At 51.3% G+C, this 13,257-nt stretch overlaps 1 protein-coding gene across 1 annotated transcript in view; it reads right to left on the minus strand.

Annotated features, from left to right (window-relative positions):
- Window positions 1–329: 329 nt before the first annotated feature.
- Window positions 330–13,257, minus strand: part of PIP5K59B (Phosphatidylinositol 4-phosphate 5-kinase 59B) — a 311,973-nt gene continuing 299,045 nt past the window's right edge. Inside the window, exon 24 of the mRNA XM_069329652.1 lies at window positions 330–596. Coding sequence (XP_069185753.1) covers window positions 585–596 — 12 coding nt within the window. The 3' untranslated portion in view covers window positions 330–584. The remainder of the gene's footprint in view (window positions 597–13,257) is intronic.

A 13,257-nucleotide genomic window follows, 5' to 3' on the forward strand; every position in this document is an offset into this window, starting at 1 on the left:
AATTAGGCATGTTATGTTTTACCTAATGCCTCTGTTCACCTACCAGTAAATAGGTACCCGGGAGATAGGCAACTGTTATGGGATTGCACCCTGAGAAGGGTCAGTAGTTCGATCTTGTGGAGGATATTGATACAAGCCTAGAGTATATGTATACACAGATTTCATGTCCGTGATAAAATAAATCATTAACATCCTGAACTGAACGTAAAACCTTAAAGGCCAAAGTGAAATCTCTTATAACTGTGTGTGTGTGAAGTAAAAAAAATAATATTACATTTATAAAATTGAGATGAAGAGAAACATTATTATTAATTAAGTAAAAATCAAAATATGTATATAAATACCCGGTATATTTAAATCTGATACTACAGCAAAAATTTGACATCTGGAAATATTGTACAGTATTAAAAAAGCTGATAATTTATGACATTACTGGCAAGGAAGACTGCTCTTGGAATGAATGTACAGTATTCTATGGCAACACAGGCAGCTTCTCACTGCAGAAATGTTGTCATCTTGGCCAAGGTGGCTGGTCCTCCAAAAAAACACTTCATAGACAACCTCAATGCTGGTTCTTCTGAATACTACAGGTGAGTCTGTGAAGAAAGTATAAGGAATATAATATTAAGAATGCAAATACTTTTATTATGAATTGTTTGTAACAAATGTATACCCTGCTCAAATGATAGTTTCATTTAATGTTGCCTTAAGTGCACACATTAAAGTTTAAGTAAATGTAGAGTATTAACAAAAGCAGATACAAAAATCTCTATACAAATTTCAGAAGTTAATTGTACACAAATTCTAATAATACCGTATATCTTGTTTCTAAAATTTTGTTAGTCATATACTGTATTTTTTTCCTTCAGTCCCATTTTATTTGCATATGGTTAATGTGTGATGTTGACTGATGTATGCACTCACCTACCTGTGCTTGCAGGGACTGAGCTTCAGCTCTTGGGTGCCATCACTCAACCTTCAACTGACTGGGGCACAAATTGTTGTACTATTTGGGTTCTGTCATATCTACATTTTGATTTATGTATGGAGGCAGGGTATGGTCAAATTGTGCACAAGAAATTTCAACAAAGCTTGTTTTCTGATTATCAAAGCTGTATATATTGTTAGGTTAGGATGTATTAGCTTAGGTTAGGGTTGGTTGGGTTGGGCTGGGTATGGTTAGATTGGTTTTAAAATCTGTTGGTGAACTGTGTTGTGTACATTGTACCTTGTATCTGTGGATTCTTGTCTGCACCACTTCTCTCACTTCTTAACTCCCACTCTTCACTACACTGTTACTAACAAAGTTGTTTCTAACATTCCTGTGATTCACTAGTACTGTACTTTGTTTCCACCTGTGTCTGATTCCGTATGTGTCTGCCATTTCAAGTAGTCTGTCCTTATTGAATAATATACAAGTAATTACCTAAGTGTAGTTACAGGGTGAGAGCTACGCTCGTGGTGTCCCGTCTTCCCAGCACTCTGTCATATAATGCTTTAAAACTACTGACGGTCTTGGCCTCCACCACCTTCTAACCTAACTTGTTCCAACCGTCTACCACTCTGTTTGCGAAAGTGAATTTTCTTATATTTCTTCAACATCTTTGTTTAGCTAGTTTAAACCTATGACCTCTTGTTCTTGAAGTTCCATGTCTCAGGAAATCTTCCCTACCAATTTTATCAATTCCTGTTACTATTTTGTACATAGTGATCATATCACCTCCTGTCCTGGCAGGCTGTCCTGGTCGAATGCTCCAAAATCAGATAGAATGCTTCAAATCACATGTGCATTTCTATGGGCCATTGCTCCCCGTGCCTCTGTGAGGGGGCCAGGTTCTGGCTCGTGGTCCCCAGTAGGCCTAGAACTCCACCCACATCGACTGATGCAAAATAGTTAGGGTATCCATATCAGCCATGGATAGCTTTGGGGAGCCTCCGGGACTCGCTCAGAAAATGGCGTTTCATTACATTCAATGCTGTTTTTGGTATGCGCCTGTGGGTGACAAATGCTAAATAGCCTGGAGCCACACAAGGGTTAATGCCTCTAACCTCTCCTCGTAGCTCGTGCCCTTCAGTTCTGGGAGCTACTTAGTGGCATGTTTTTTGCACATTTTCCAGTTTGTTGATGTGCTTGTTGATGTGAAGCACATCAACAGTTTGCACATTTCCAGTTTGTTGATGTTGATGTGATGGGCACCATACAACCACTGCATATTCTAGTTATGATCTAACAAAAGTCACGAACAATTTCTTTAGTATTTCTCCATCATGTATTTAAAAGCAATTTTGAAGTTAGAAAGTGTAGCATAGGCTCCTTGCACAATGTTCTTAATATGGTCCTCAGATGATAGTTTTCTGTCTAGAAGCACCCATAGATCTCTCTATCAGAATTCTTTAAAAATTTCTCACTTACTTAATTGGTTGAGTGGGGTCTATGATACTTCATATCACCTCTACACCAGGCCCCGGGGCTGAGTCGACCTCTAAAGCCCCAGTCTTACAAGAAAAAGCCGGGGCAGCCGAGAGAGCTGGAAGAGAAGGGGCCCACTGGTCAGACCCCGGAGCTTCGGCTGGAGGAACAGACTCGAATGCCTCCGCAGCTACCCCGGACAGGGCAACCCCCGAAACTGCTCAAGTCTCAGAAACCTCTAACCCTGCCCCAACCCCGAAGCCTTCAGATGCTTTGGGGCCGGAAGCAGGAGGAGGGGAACAAAATGAACCACCGAAAGGGAAAAACAAGGGGGCGTGGACGGAACCAAGGCCTAAGCGACCAAAACCCCCAAGTCTGGGTCCCTACACAAAACGGGGCAGCCTCGAGGCGTCCGGGGAAGCGACAACCCGAGCGCGTTGCAACAACCTAACCTGCAATGTGCGAGCTGCCTGCACCCAAGGGAATTCATCAGCAGACTGGGTGAATTGAGTCACGAACAAGCAACAAAGCTCGCAGGACTCGGGGTCAAATGTGTCACCGACCTAACAGGCAGCATGACGGAGGCAAAAACAAGGAGAGTCACCCTGAGACAAAGGGACAGAGCAACCCTCAACTCGCACAAAGCGAGAGGGGACGCAAGGATCTCCACTATCGAACCCGAAAGCTCCCGGGGGGTTTCCCAGGGCCCCTAGACTGGGTCTGCTAAGGGTTATCCCAGGCAGGGCACTGCTAATCGGCGCCCCAAACTACCAAACAAACTGCTAAAAGCTGAACCCATGTGACGTGTCCACTCACGAGGGTGAAGCAGAGGGTGCCACCACACAAAACGACCTTAATATAAGGAGGGTGGGAGAACACATGGCAGACCCCCCCCACCAGGCAAAAAGAAAAAGAAAAAAAACACACAAGAAGACAACGTACTCAAGAGGGAACAGAGCTGGCTGCTGTTACAGGTGAAAACTAGCTATGCAGTACCCTGCGCCCCACCAGTGCTATAACTACCACTTACCCCAGGGTAAACAAGGGAGAAAAAACCCCAAACACTCGGGGTGGCCAAACGCCAAGCAGCGAAAAGCCAACAGAGGTAGACCCAAGGTGACTTGTGGAAGGCAACCCCAAGCTCCAAGGGTGGTACTTACAGGGCACTCAGGAAAGGTGACCCTAAGCACAGCCCGAGTACCTGAGAATACTACTCCCAGCTCACACGACCACTGTAAGAGCAGCACTGAAAACAAGTCACAGCACTGAGACAAAACCGGAGCTGGAGCCACACGACCATGCACTATCCCATCAGCCGAGGAACTGGGGCGGGGATCACCGGCGCGGGGGTCTGGGGCTTCCCCATCCCCCTCCTGGGGAGGGGGGAACTGCGCAGACATGCAATGCGGCTTGTGTAATTACCTAAGTGTAGTTACAGGATGAGAGCTATGCTCGTGGTGTCCCGTCTTCCCAGCACTCATTGTCATATAACGCTTTGAAACTACTGACGGTCTTGGCCTCCACCACCTTCTCACTTAACTTGTTCCAACTGTCTACCACTCTGTTTGTGAAAGTGAATTTTCTTATATTTCTTCGGCATCTGTGTCTAGCTAGTTTAAATCTATGACCTCTTGTTCTTAAAGTTCCAGGTCTCAGGAAATCTTCCCTATCGATTTTATCAATTCCTGTTACTATTTTGTACGTAGTGATCATATCACCTCTTTTTCTTCTGTCTTCTAGTTTTGGCATATTTAATGCCTCTAACCTCCCCTCGTAGCTCTTGCCCTTCAGTTCTGGGAGCCACTTAGTAGCATGTCTTTGCACCTTTTCCAGTTTGTTGGAAACATCATCAACGTTGGAAACAAACATGTGTGACATCATGCTTGTTTGTTTTTCTTGGGGAGTTCTGTCCACTCGTTTGTCAATTTTCGTTGTTAACCAGAATAGGGTTTTTTGTGGCGCTTACCTTTCAGGGTGCCTGTTCCGGTTGATGGCAGATATAGAATGCTCCAGATCACATGTGCATTTCTATGGGCCATTGCTCCCCATGCCTCTGTGAGGGGGCCAGGTTCTGGCTCATGGTCCCCGGTAGGCCTAGAACTCCACCCACATCGACTGATGCAAAATAGTTAGGGTATCCATATCAGCCATGGATAGCTCCGGGAGCCGTAGGGGCTCCCCCCAGAAAATTATTTCTTCTTCTAAACCTGTTAATTTGTGTTCTCTGATCATGGGAAAAATAATAAAAAAAATCGTAAGTGGCATATATTGCCCGCTATAGGGTGGGGAAGTCTGGCAAAAAACCAGCGTTGAATGTAATGAAACGCCATTTTCTGGGTGAGTCCCGGAGGCTCCCCGGAGCTATCCCAGGCTGATATGCTAATGTCAGACTTTGGCATCAGTCATGTGTATGGAGTTCTTAGGCCTACCGGGGACCACGGCCAGAACCGGGCCCCCTCAGAGAGGCAAGGGGAGCAATGGCCTATAGAAGCCCCTGTGTAGTTGGAAGCATTCTATGTCTGCCATCGACCGGAACAGGCACCCAGAAAGGTAAGCGCCCCAAAACAAACCCCTATTCTGGTTAAAATTGCTACCTAATACCGAACTAGTGGATAGAACTCCCCAACCGAAAACAAGCAAATTAGTGTGACGTCACACACTGCCGCGCCGCTGTCTGCGCAGCTCCCCCCTCCCCGGGAGGGGGAAGGGGGAGCCCCAGACCCCCCGCGCCGGCTACCCACACCTCAGTTCTTGAGGCTGGATGTCAAAAACGCGAAAAACCGCCGACCGGAGGGAGGGAGGGATGCCGGGGAGCCTCCGGGACTCACCCAGAAAATGGCGTTTCATTACATTCAACGCTGGTTTTCTGGGGGGAGCCCCGTCGGCTCCCCGGAGCTAACTACCCACAGACAGAAAAAGAGGGACTTACCCGGGAGGCGGTCGTCGCTCACCCCTCAACTCGAAGCCGAGACAACTGGCTGCAACCGCCGACCCAAAGCAACACAGGCCCGACGAGGGCCAGGGACATTCACAAGGTAACGAGCAGCCAGGACCCTGCTCGACCGCCAAAATCCCCGCGCCCGAATATCAGACCAAGACATATTCCCAAAGACGGCAGCAAGAGCCGCAAACTTACGAACGTCATGGGCACGGGGATAGACCGCAGGCTGGCTAGACCTAATAACCCTGCGGACGACCTGAGAGACCCGAACCCGCGAACAGGGAAGAAGGGAAACCGGATCAACCCACAGCGCGTCCCCGGACACAGAAGCTGTGGCGCGCAAATAACGGCGAAGCGCCGCAACCGGACACAAAACATGATGCACCCCCGGCCTGACCAACCAAGCATCAACCACCCATGGACCCCTCCGGAACGCAGCAGTCTCATTCTTCGCCAGAAAAGAAGGAGACGGCTGCAAACGAACAAAACTATCACCACGACCAAAAGAGCAGAAACCCCTGCGCCGGAGGAGAGCATGAAGCTCCCCTACCCGACCCCCAGAGGCCAAAGCCAACAAGAAAAGTGCCTTGGAAAAACAATCCTGGACCGAAGGGGCCACAACGAAACGAGGAGATGAAAGGAAAGCGAGCACTCTGTCCAAAGACCAGGACGGCTCAGGCGACGCATGAGCAGGCCGGAGGTGAAACAATGCACGAGACAGCTTGCGAAACGGCGCAGACGTAACATCGATACCGAAAGCAAGCTGAAGCGGCTCCGCCAGCGCCGCACGATACGAAGCGACAGTGTTAGGCATAAGATGACGGTCCTGAAACAACCACGAGAGGAAGGACAAGACCACCCGAACAGACAAGGAGCTAACACGACGAAGACGCAAAAAGAAACGGAAGGACCGCCAGGAAACTTCATACTGCCGCCGAGAAGAAGCCCTCAGGTGGGACACCAACAAGGAGGCCACCTGATCACCATAGAGCTGATGATAGACTCGAGTCAAAAAAACCATACGCGAAGACTCGAGGAGAAGATCGAACCAGCTACGTGACGTACCGGCCCGATCTGCTGAAAGAGGCGGAGCCGCGGGAAAACCCTCGGGTTCGGACACCGAGCAACCAGCGCCTGAAACCAAGGCTGGGCCGGCCACCAAGGGGCCAGAAGGACAACTCTCCCCTGGTAAGTCTCTAAGCGAGTCAGGACCTGGAGCAACAGCCGAACTGGGGGAAAGAGGTACAGGAACCCCCACCTCGACCAGTCGAGCCGAAAGGCATCGATCCCGACGGCCTCGCAATCGGGGAAGGGCGCCGCATAAACGGGAAGACGCCGCGACCACGCCGACGCGAAGAGGTCCACCTCGGGGCGCCCGAACGTCTGGCAAAGCCAACGGAAGGACTCGTCGTCGACCGTCCACTCCGTGGAGAGGGGAACGAAGCGAGACAGGGCGTCGGCCAAGACGTTGGACACGCCCCGTACGTGAACCGCCAGGAGAGCCAAACCCCGAGAACTCAGCAGACGAGTCACCCGAAGCGACCAACCCCAAAGAGACAAGGACCGCATCGAACCCCCGCGGTTCAGGCAATGAACCACCGGAGAGCAGTCCGAATGGAGCCGAATCGTCGATCCGCGGGCCACCCGAATCCTCCCCAGAGCAAACCACACTGCCGCGAACTCCCGCACCGTACTGTGAGCTCGACGGAAGGACGGATCCCAACGCCCCTGGCCGGCCTGGTGAGCACTGGTCACAAAACCCCAGCCGAGAGACGACGCATCCGTGTACACATCGAGCGAGGGCTCGGGTAGGCGCCAAGGCACTGAACCCCGAAAAACCCGAAGAGGAAGCCGGTGACGCAGCAACCGACGCAAGTCCCCCGGGGGTCGAACTCTGCGATCGCGAGAGAGGCGGAAGGGAGAACCCCGAAGGAACCAGAACAGCCGTCGAAGCCAAACCCGACCCGGCGGGTAGACCACCATCGCGAAGTTCAGGCTCCCGCACAGCCCCTCGAGCAACCGCCGGGTGACCCGAGGGCCCTCCAGAAACAGACGAAGGCGGGACCGCAGCCGCAGGAGAGACTCCGGAGGGAGAGACAAGGAGGCGGTCCGAGAGTCCCACACGAGACCCAGCCAAGTCCGAACCTGAGAGGGAACCAGATGGGACTTCCTCCAGTTCACCAAGAACCCGAACCCGGCGAGCTGGGAAAGAACCAAATCCCTGGCTAGCAAGCAAGCGGACTGGCTGGGAGCCCAAACCAGCCAGTCGTCGAGGTAGGCCAACACCCGAACACCTAGGAGACGCAAACGAGCCACCACAACCCGTGTAAGGCGTGTGAACACGCGAGGTGCCAGGTTCAACCCGAACGGGAGACAACGAAAGCGGTAACTCAGACGCCCCACTACAAAACCGAGCCAGTCCCTGAACCGCGGATGAATCGGGACATGCCAATAAGCGTCCCGGAGGTCCAGGGACACCATCCAAGCACCCGGCTCCAAGAGGAGCCGAACCTGAGACAGCGTAGTCATCCGAAAGGAAGGGCAATGAACCCAGGGGTTCAGACGGGACAAGTCCAGAATGAACCGCAGGTCCGCGCAGTCCCGTTTCGGAACCGGAAACAGACGGGAAACCCATCTGAGGGACGACGTCGGTTCGACGACGCCCAAGCGTACCCACTCCAAGACGACTCGACAGAGCGCAGGGGAAGAAGCCTGCCCCGCCAGCCCCGACCCCCCAAAGGGGGGAGGGGCCACCCAACGCCACCGCAGGCCGCGAGACACGACCCGAAAGGCCCACGAATCGTGGGACCAGGCGCGGGCGAACAGCGCAAGCCGCCCCCCCATCGCCCCGTCAAAGGGGCAAACCGCGAAAGGGCCGGCGACCCTTACGAGACCCAGAACCCCGCACAGCGCGAACACCGCGCCGACCAGACGAGGGAGGGTCCGCAGGAGGAGCCAACCCCAAACCTGACACCAGAGGCCTACCACGACGAGAGGAACCCCGAGCCCTGGCACGACCTTTCCGGGAAGACCCACCCCGGGACCCCCGGAAAACCAACAAGTCCGACATCGGACGACAAGCCGCCGACGCAGCCTGAATAAACTGCGCCACGGCCGACTCCCCAAACAGGAGAGGACAAAAAGGTGAAGAACGCCTAAGAGCCAGAGCCCAAGCAGATTCCACGGAGGAACCCAGCACCGCCTGCCGACACGCGAGACGGGAAGCATAGAACAGTGAAACCGGATCCCGCAAAATCGGCGTGAACAGCTTCAACAAGGCAGCCGACGAACGCGCAGCCGAGGACAAGGTGCCGGACCCCGGGACGGACCCAAGCGTCCCCACATCCTCCACGAGCCAATCCGAAGACAGCTCCAGGAGGGAAAAAAACCGCAAGGCCGAACACAAAAGGCCCCGAGCGCGCAAGTCCTCCGCCACGAGCGCCGCCGAAAGGGAGGGAACCTGCACATGGAGCCGAATAACGCCCACATCGCGGGGAAGGGCAGGGGCAAACAAGCACTCATTCAGGTACTCAAGGTCACCCCCCAGGAAAACCTGAAGCACCGTGGAAGCTTCCCGCCACTCCAGCGTGCGGGAACGACAGAAGGAATGCCAGGAATCCAGACCAAACAAGGGGCAGTCTGCTAGCCAGGATGACTCCGGAACCTCGTAACGGAGCCAGAAAGGGAACGAAGTCCCAAACCTGAACGTGGACGGATCCATTTCCGAGGCATAATCCGGGTCACACAGGAGGTAAGCTGCAAAGGCCGCTCGCACCACACCAGGTTGGATGCGATAAGCCGAAAACCTCCGGAAGGACGGAACCGACGTACCCGGGGGAACACGGAACCGTACCCGGGGAGGGGCCGACACCAAATCCAACTCGTACGCAGAGGGGGGGAAAGAAAACCCCACTCCTTGTAACAATAAGCCCCGCTCAGTGGGAAGAAAAACCCAGGCGGGGTCCAGCGGGGCCCAAGGCCCCCAAGTCAGCCCCTCCCCAGCCTCTAGGTCCGTCACCACAGGACCCGAGGCCGAGTCCTCTCCCCAAGCCCCGACCCCACAAGACAAGGACGGAGCAGCCGGAAAAGCTGGAGGAAGGGGGGCCCACTGGTCAGACCCTGAAGCTTCGGCCGGGAGACAAGACTCGAATGCCTCTGCCGCCCCCCCGGAAGGGGCAACCCCCGAAGCTGCCCGAGTCTCGAGATCAAGTAACCCCTGCTCCGACCCCGAAACCCTCAGACGCTTCGGGGCCGGAAGCAGGGGCGGGGGACCAGAACGAACAGAAGGGGAAGGACGAGGAGGTGCGGACTGAACCAGGATCGAAGCGACCCCCACCCCCAAGTCCGGGTCTCGAAAAGCAAAGCGGGGCAGCCCCGGGGCATCCGGGGAAGCAACCAACCGAGCGCGTTGCAACAGACGAAACCTAGACTGCAACGCACGTGCCGCCTGTACCCGAAGAGAATCATCAGAGGATTGGGTAAATTGAGTCACAAGCAAGCAGCAACACTCACAGGACTCAGGGTCGAAAGTATCACCGACCCAACAGGCAGCGTGGCAGAGGCAAAAACAATGAGGGTCACCCTGAGACAAGGGGACCGAGCAACCCTCAAACTCGCACACAGCGAGTGGGGACCCCGGGGTCACATCCATCGGACCCACGCGCCCCCTAGGGGATTCCCAGGGTCCTGAGCGTTTACTTTAAGAGGACTCGCGCTCAGGTAGTCCCAGGCAGGGTGCTGCAAACCGGCGCCCAAAACTACCAAGCAAACTTCTAAAGCTGAACCCCAGGGACGTGTACACTCACGGGGACCTAGCAGGGGGCGCCACCGAGGAGAACAGTGGAAGGGCAAAAACAAACTGAATAAAATGACAGAACCCCCCACCAGGCAAAAACAAAAAGAAAAACAAAACCCCGCAAGAGGACAGCGAACCCCAAGGAACAGAGCCGGCCGCGATGTCGGGAATTACAAGCTGAGCAGCACCCTGCGCCCCTACCAGCGCAAACTGCCTCTTACCTGCCGGTAACAAGGGAGAACAGAACACCCAAGAGCCCAACAGGCGGCCGAAAAACCGAAAGGTAAAACGGACCAGCAGAGGCAGACCCCGAGGAGCCTGTGGAAGGTGGCCCCAAGCCCCAAGGGCAGTACTTACAGGGCACCTAGGGAAGGCAGCCCTAGGCGCATGCAGCCCGAGTACTGAAGATAACTCCTGGCTCTCGCACCCACAAAACTAACACCACACTCAAAGCACAGTGCAGTAGCGACACCGGAGCCAGAGCACACGACCATCGCCTATAGCATCAGCCTTAAGAACTGAGGTGTGGGTAGCCGGCGCGGGGGGTCTGGGGCTCCCCCTTCCCCCTCCCGGGGAGGGGGGAGCTGCGCAGACAGCGGCGCGGCAGTGTGTGACGTCACACTAATTTGCTTGTTTTCGGTTGGGGAGTTCTATCCACTAGTTCGGTATTAGGTAGCAATTTTAACCAGAATAGGGGTTTGTTTTGGGGCGCTTACCTTTCTGGGTGCCTGTTCCGGTCGATGGCAGACATAGAATGCTTCCAACTACACAGGGGCTTCTATAGGCCATTGCTCCCCTTGCCTCTCTGAGGGGGCCCGGTTCTGGCCGTGGTCCCCGGTAGGCCTAAGAACTCCATACACATGACTGATGCCAAAGTCTGACATTAGCATATCAGCCTGGGATAGCTCCGGGGAGCCGACGGGGCTCCCCCCAGAAAAACAGGCGCTGACTCAGTGTGCAGCCCAGGCGCACGCTGAGTCAGCGCCTGCTGCGGTCTGTTGCTCGCCAGCGGTCCCAGGCAGGTCTGTTGCTCGCCAGCTGTCAGGCAGGAGTGGCCACAAAGAGATAATTACCTAATTATTTTAATGTCTCTGATTGATTTTTCATAGTTTTTTTGCTGTAATATTATTCAATAGTGTGTACTGTGATATATTTATATAATAAAATGAGTGAATCATCACTGTACTAAAAAAAATGGTGTGCATATTGTTGATTCAATTATTATGTACATCAAGCAGTGAACAAATACTTTGTCGGTTATTACACTATATACACAGGTTATATATAAGTATCTGCATGTTTTTTTCACTATAACGAACCACTAAGTTGCTATTATGAGTCAAAAAGCAACAAAGAGTGACCGCCACACACCAGTCAGCCACTCACTGCCACTCACTCCCTCAACTCTCACTCGCCCACATTCTCCTCCAACCATATTGTTTTTGCTTTTATTCACAATATACAGACGTTATATATAAGTATCTACATTCATGTTCACCATAACGAACCACTAAGTTGGCATGCTGAGTGGCAGTGGCACTCCTCCTGGGGAGGGGAGTGCTGTGCAGACAAGCGGTGCGGCGGCAGTGTACGACATTTGCTTGTTTCTTTAGGTTTGTGGGAGTTCTGCCTCTGTTCAGTTTTCGGTTGCAATTTATTACCAAGTGTGGTCTGTTTTGTTATGCATACCTTTCTGGGTGCCTAACCCCAGTCAATGGCAGACATGGAATGCTCCCAAACACATGGGGGTTTCCATAGGCCATTGCTCCCTGTGCCTCTCTGAGGGGTCCAGGTTCTGGCTCGGGGTCACTGGTAGGCTGAACTCCATTGATTGATGTCCCAGACTAATATAGTGTACCTATATATCAGTCCGATAGCTGATATATATCTGTGGGGAGCCGGAGGGGCTCCCCACAGAAATTGTGTTATATAAAAATACTTTCAAGACATTTTTTGTTTTGGTTCAGTTGGACACTGCATCAGAGATTGGTGTTCCTTGTGCGGAGTCTTGGAGTTTAGTTGCAGTCCTTTAATATGCATTTGACGGTAAACATGAGAATTTGTGTAGAGCTCTATATTTATCATATATTGTATGTATTTTGGTTAAGATGTTATGGGAAAAAATATGATTTGTTCAAAAACTAATAATGTCATTATATATACTGTAGTCAAAATAAGGCACAGACCAATGTCTGTGCCTTTAAAATTAAAATTACTGACGGTTTTGGCCTCCACCACCTTCTCACCTAACCTGTTCCAACTGTCTACCACTCTGTGTGCGAAAGTGAATTTTCTTATATTTCTTTGGCAAGTTTGTTTAGTTTAAATCCATGACCTCTTGTTCTTGAAATTCCAGGTCTCGGGAATTCTTCCTTGTTAATTTTATCGATTCCCATTACTATTTTGTACAAAGTGATCATATCGCCTGTTTTCCTCTATCTTCTAGTTTGGCATATTTAATGCCTCTAACCTCTCCTCATAGCTCTTGTCCTTCAATTCTAGGAGCCATTTACTTGCATATCTTTGCACTTTTTCCGGTTTGTTGATGGGCTTCTTTAAGATATGGGCACCATACAACAGCTGCATATTCCAGCTTTGGTCTAACAAAAGTCATGAACAATTTCTTTAGTATTTCCCCACCCATGTATTTAAAAGCAATTCTGAAGTTAGAAAGTGTAGCATAGGCTCCTTGCATGATGCTCTTTATGCAGTGTAGTGCTTTTTCTGGTTAATTTTAATTGGTATTAAGACAACAATATAAAACAATTTATTCTGTTATAAACAAAATCTGAGGGTAAAATTTTTGAGCCATGTGATAGGAAAAACAAAGGATAAGATGTAGGAATTCACATACAGTAGTCAGGCTCTCCATGCAGATATGCATTATATGATGAGATCAAATTTAGATTTTAATTAGGAGATGCAGTCACAGAGTATGAAAAAAAAAGGACAGAATACCATACTTTCTTTAATGTTATATACAGCAATTTAAAGATTTTCAAAGATAGGCACAACATTAGATATTCTGTAGCAACTGGAACTGATGTAAAGTCATTAGCATAGTCAAATAAAAATTCTATGGTCGGATCAAACTCAAAATTAAAACCAGTC

This window comes from Procambarus clarkii, chromosome 23, assembly GCF_040958095.1.
Source record: "Procambarus clarkii isolate CNS0578487 chromosome 23, FALCON_Pclarkii_2.0, whole genome shotgun sequence".
Classification (NCBI taxonomy): Eukaryota; Metazoa; Arthropoda; class Malacostraca; order Decapoda; family Cambaridae; genus Procambarus; species Procambarus clarkii.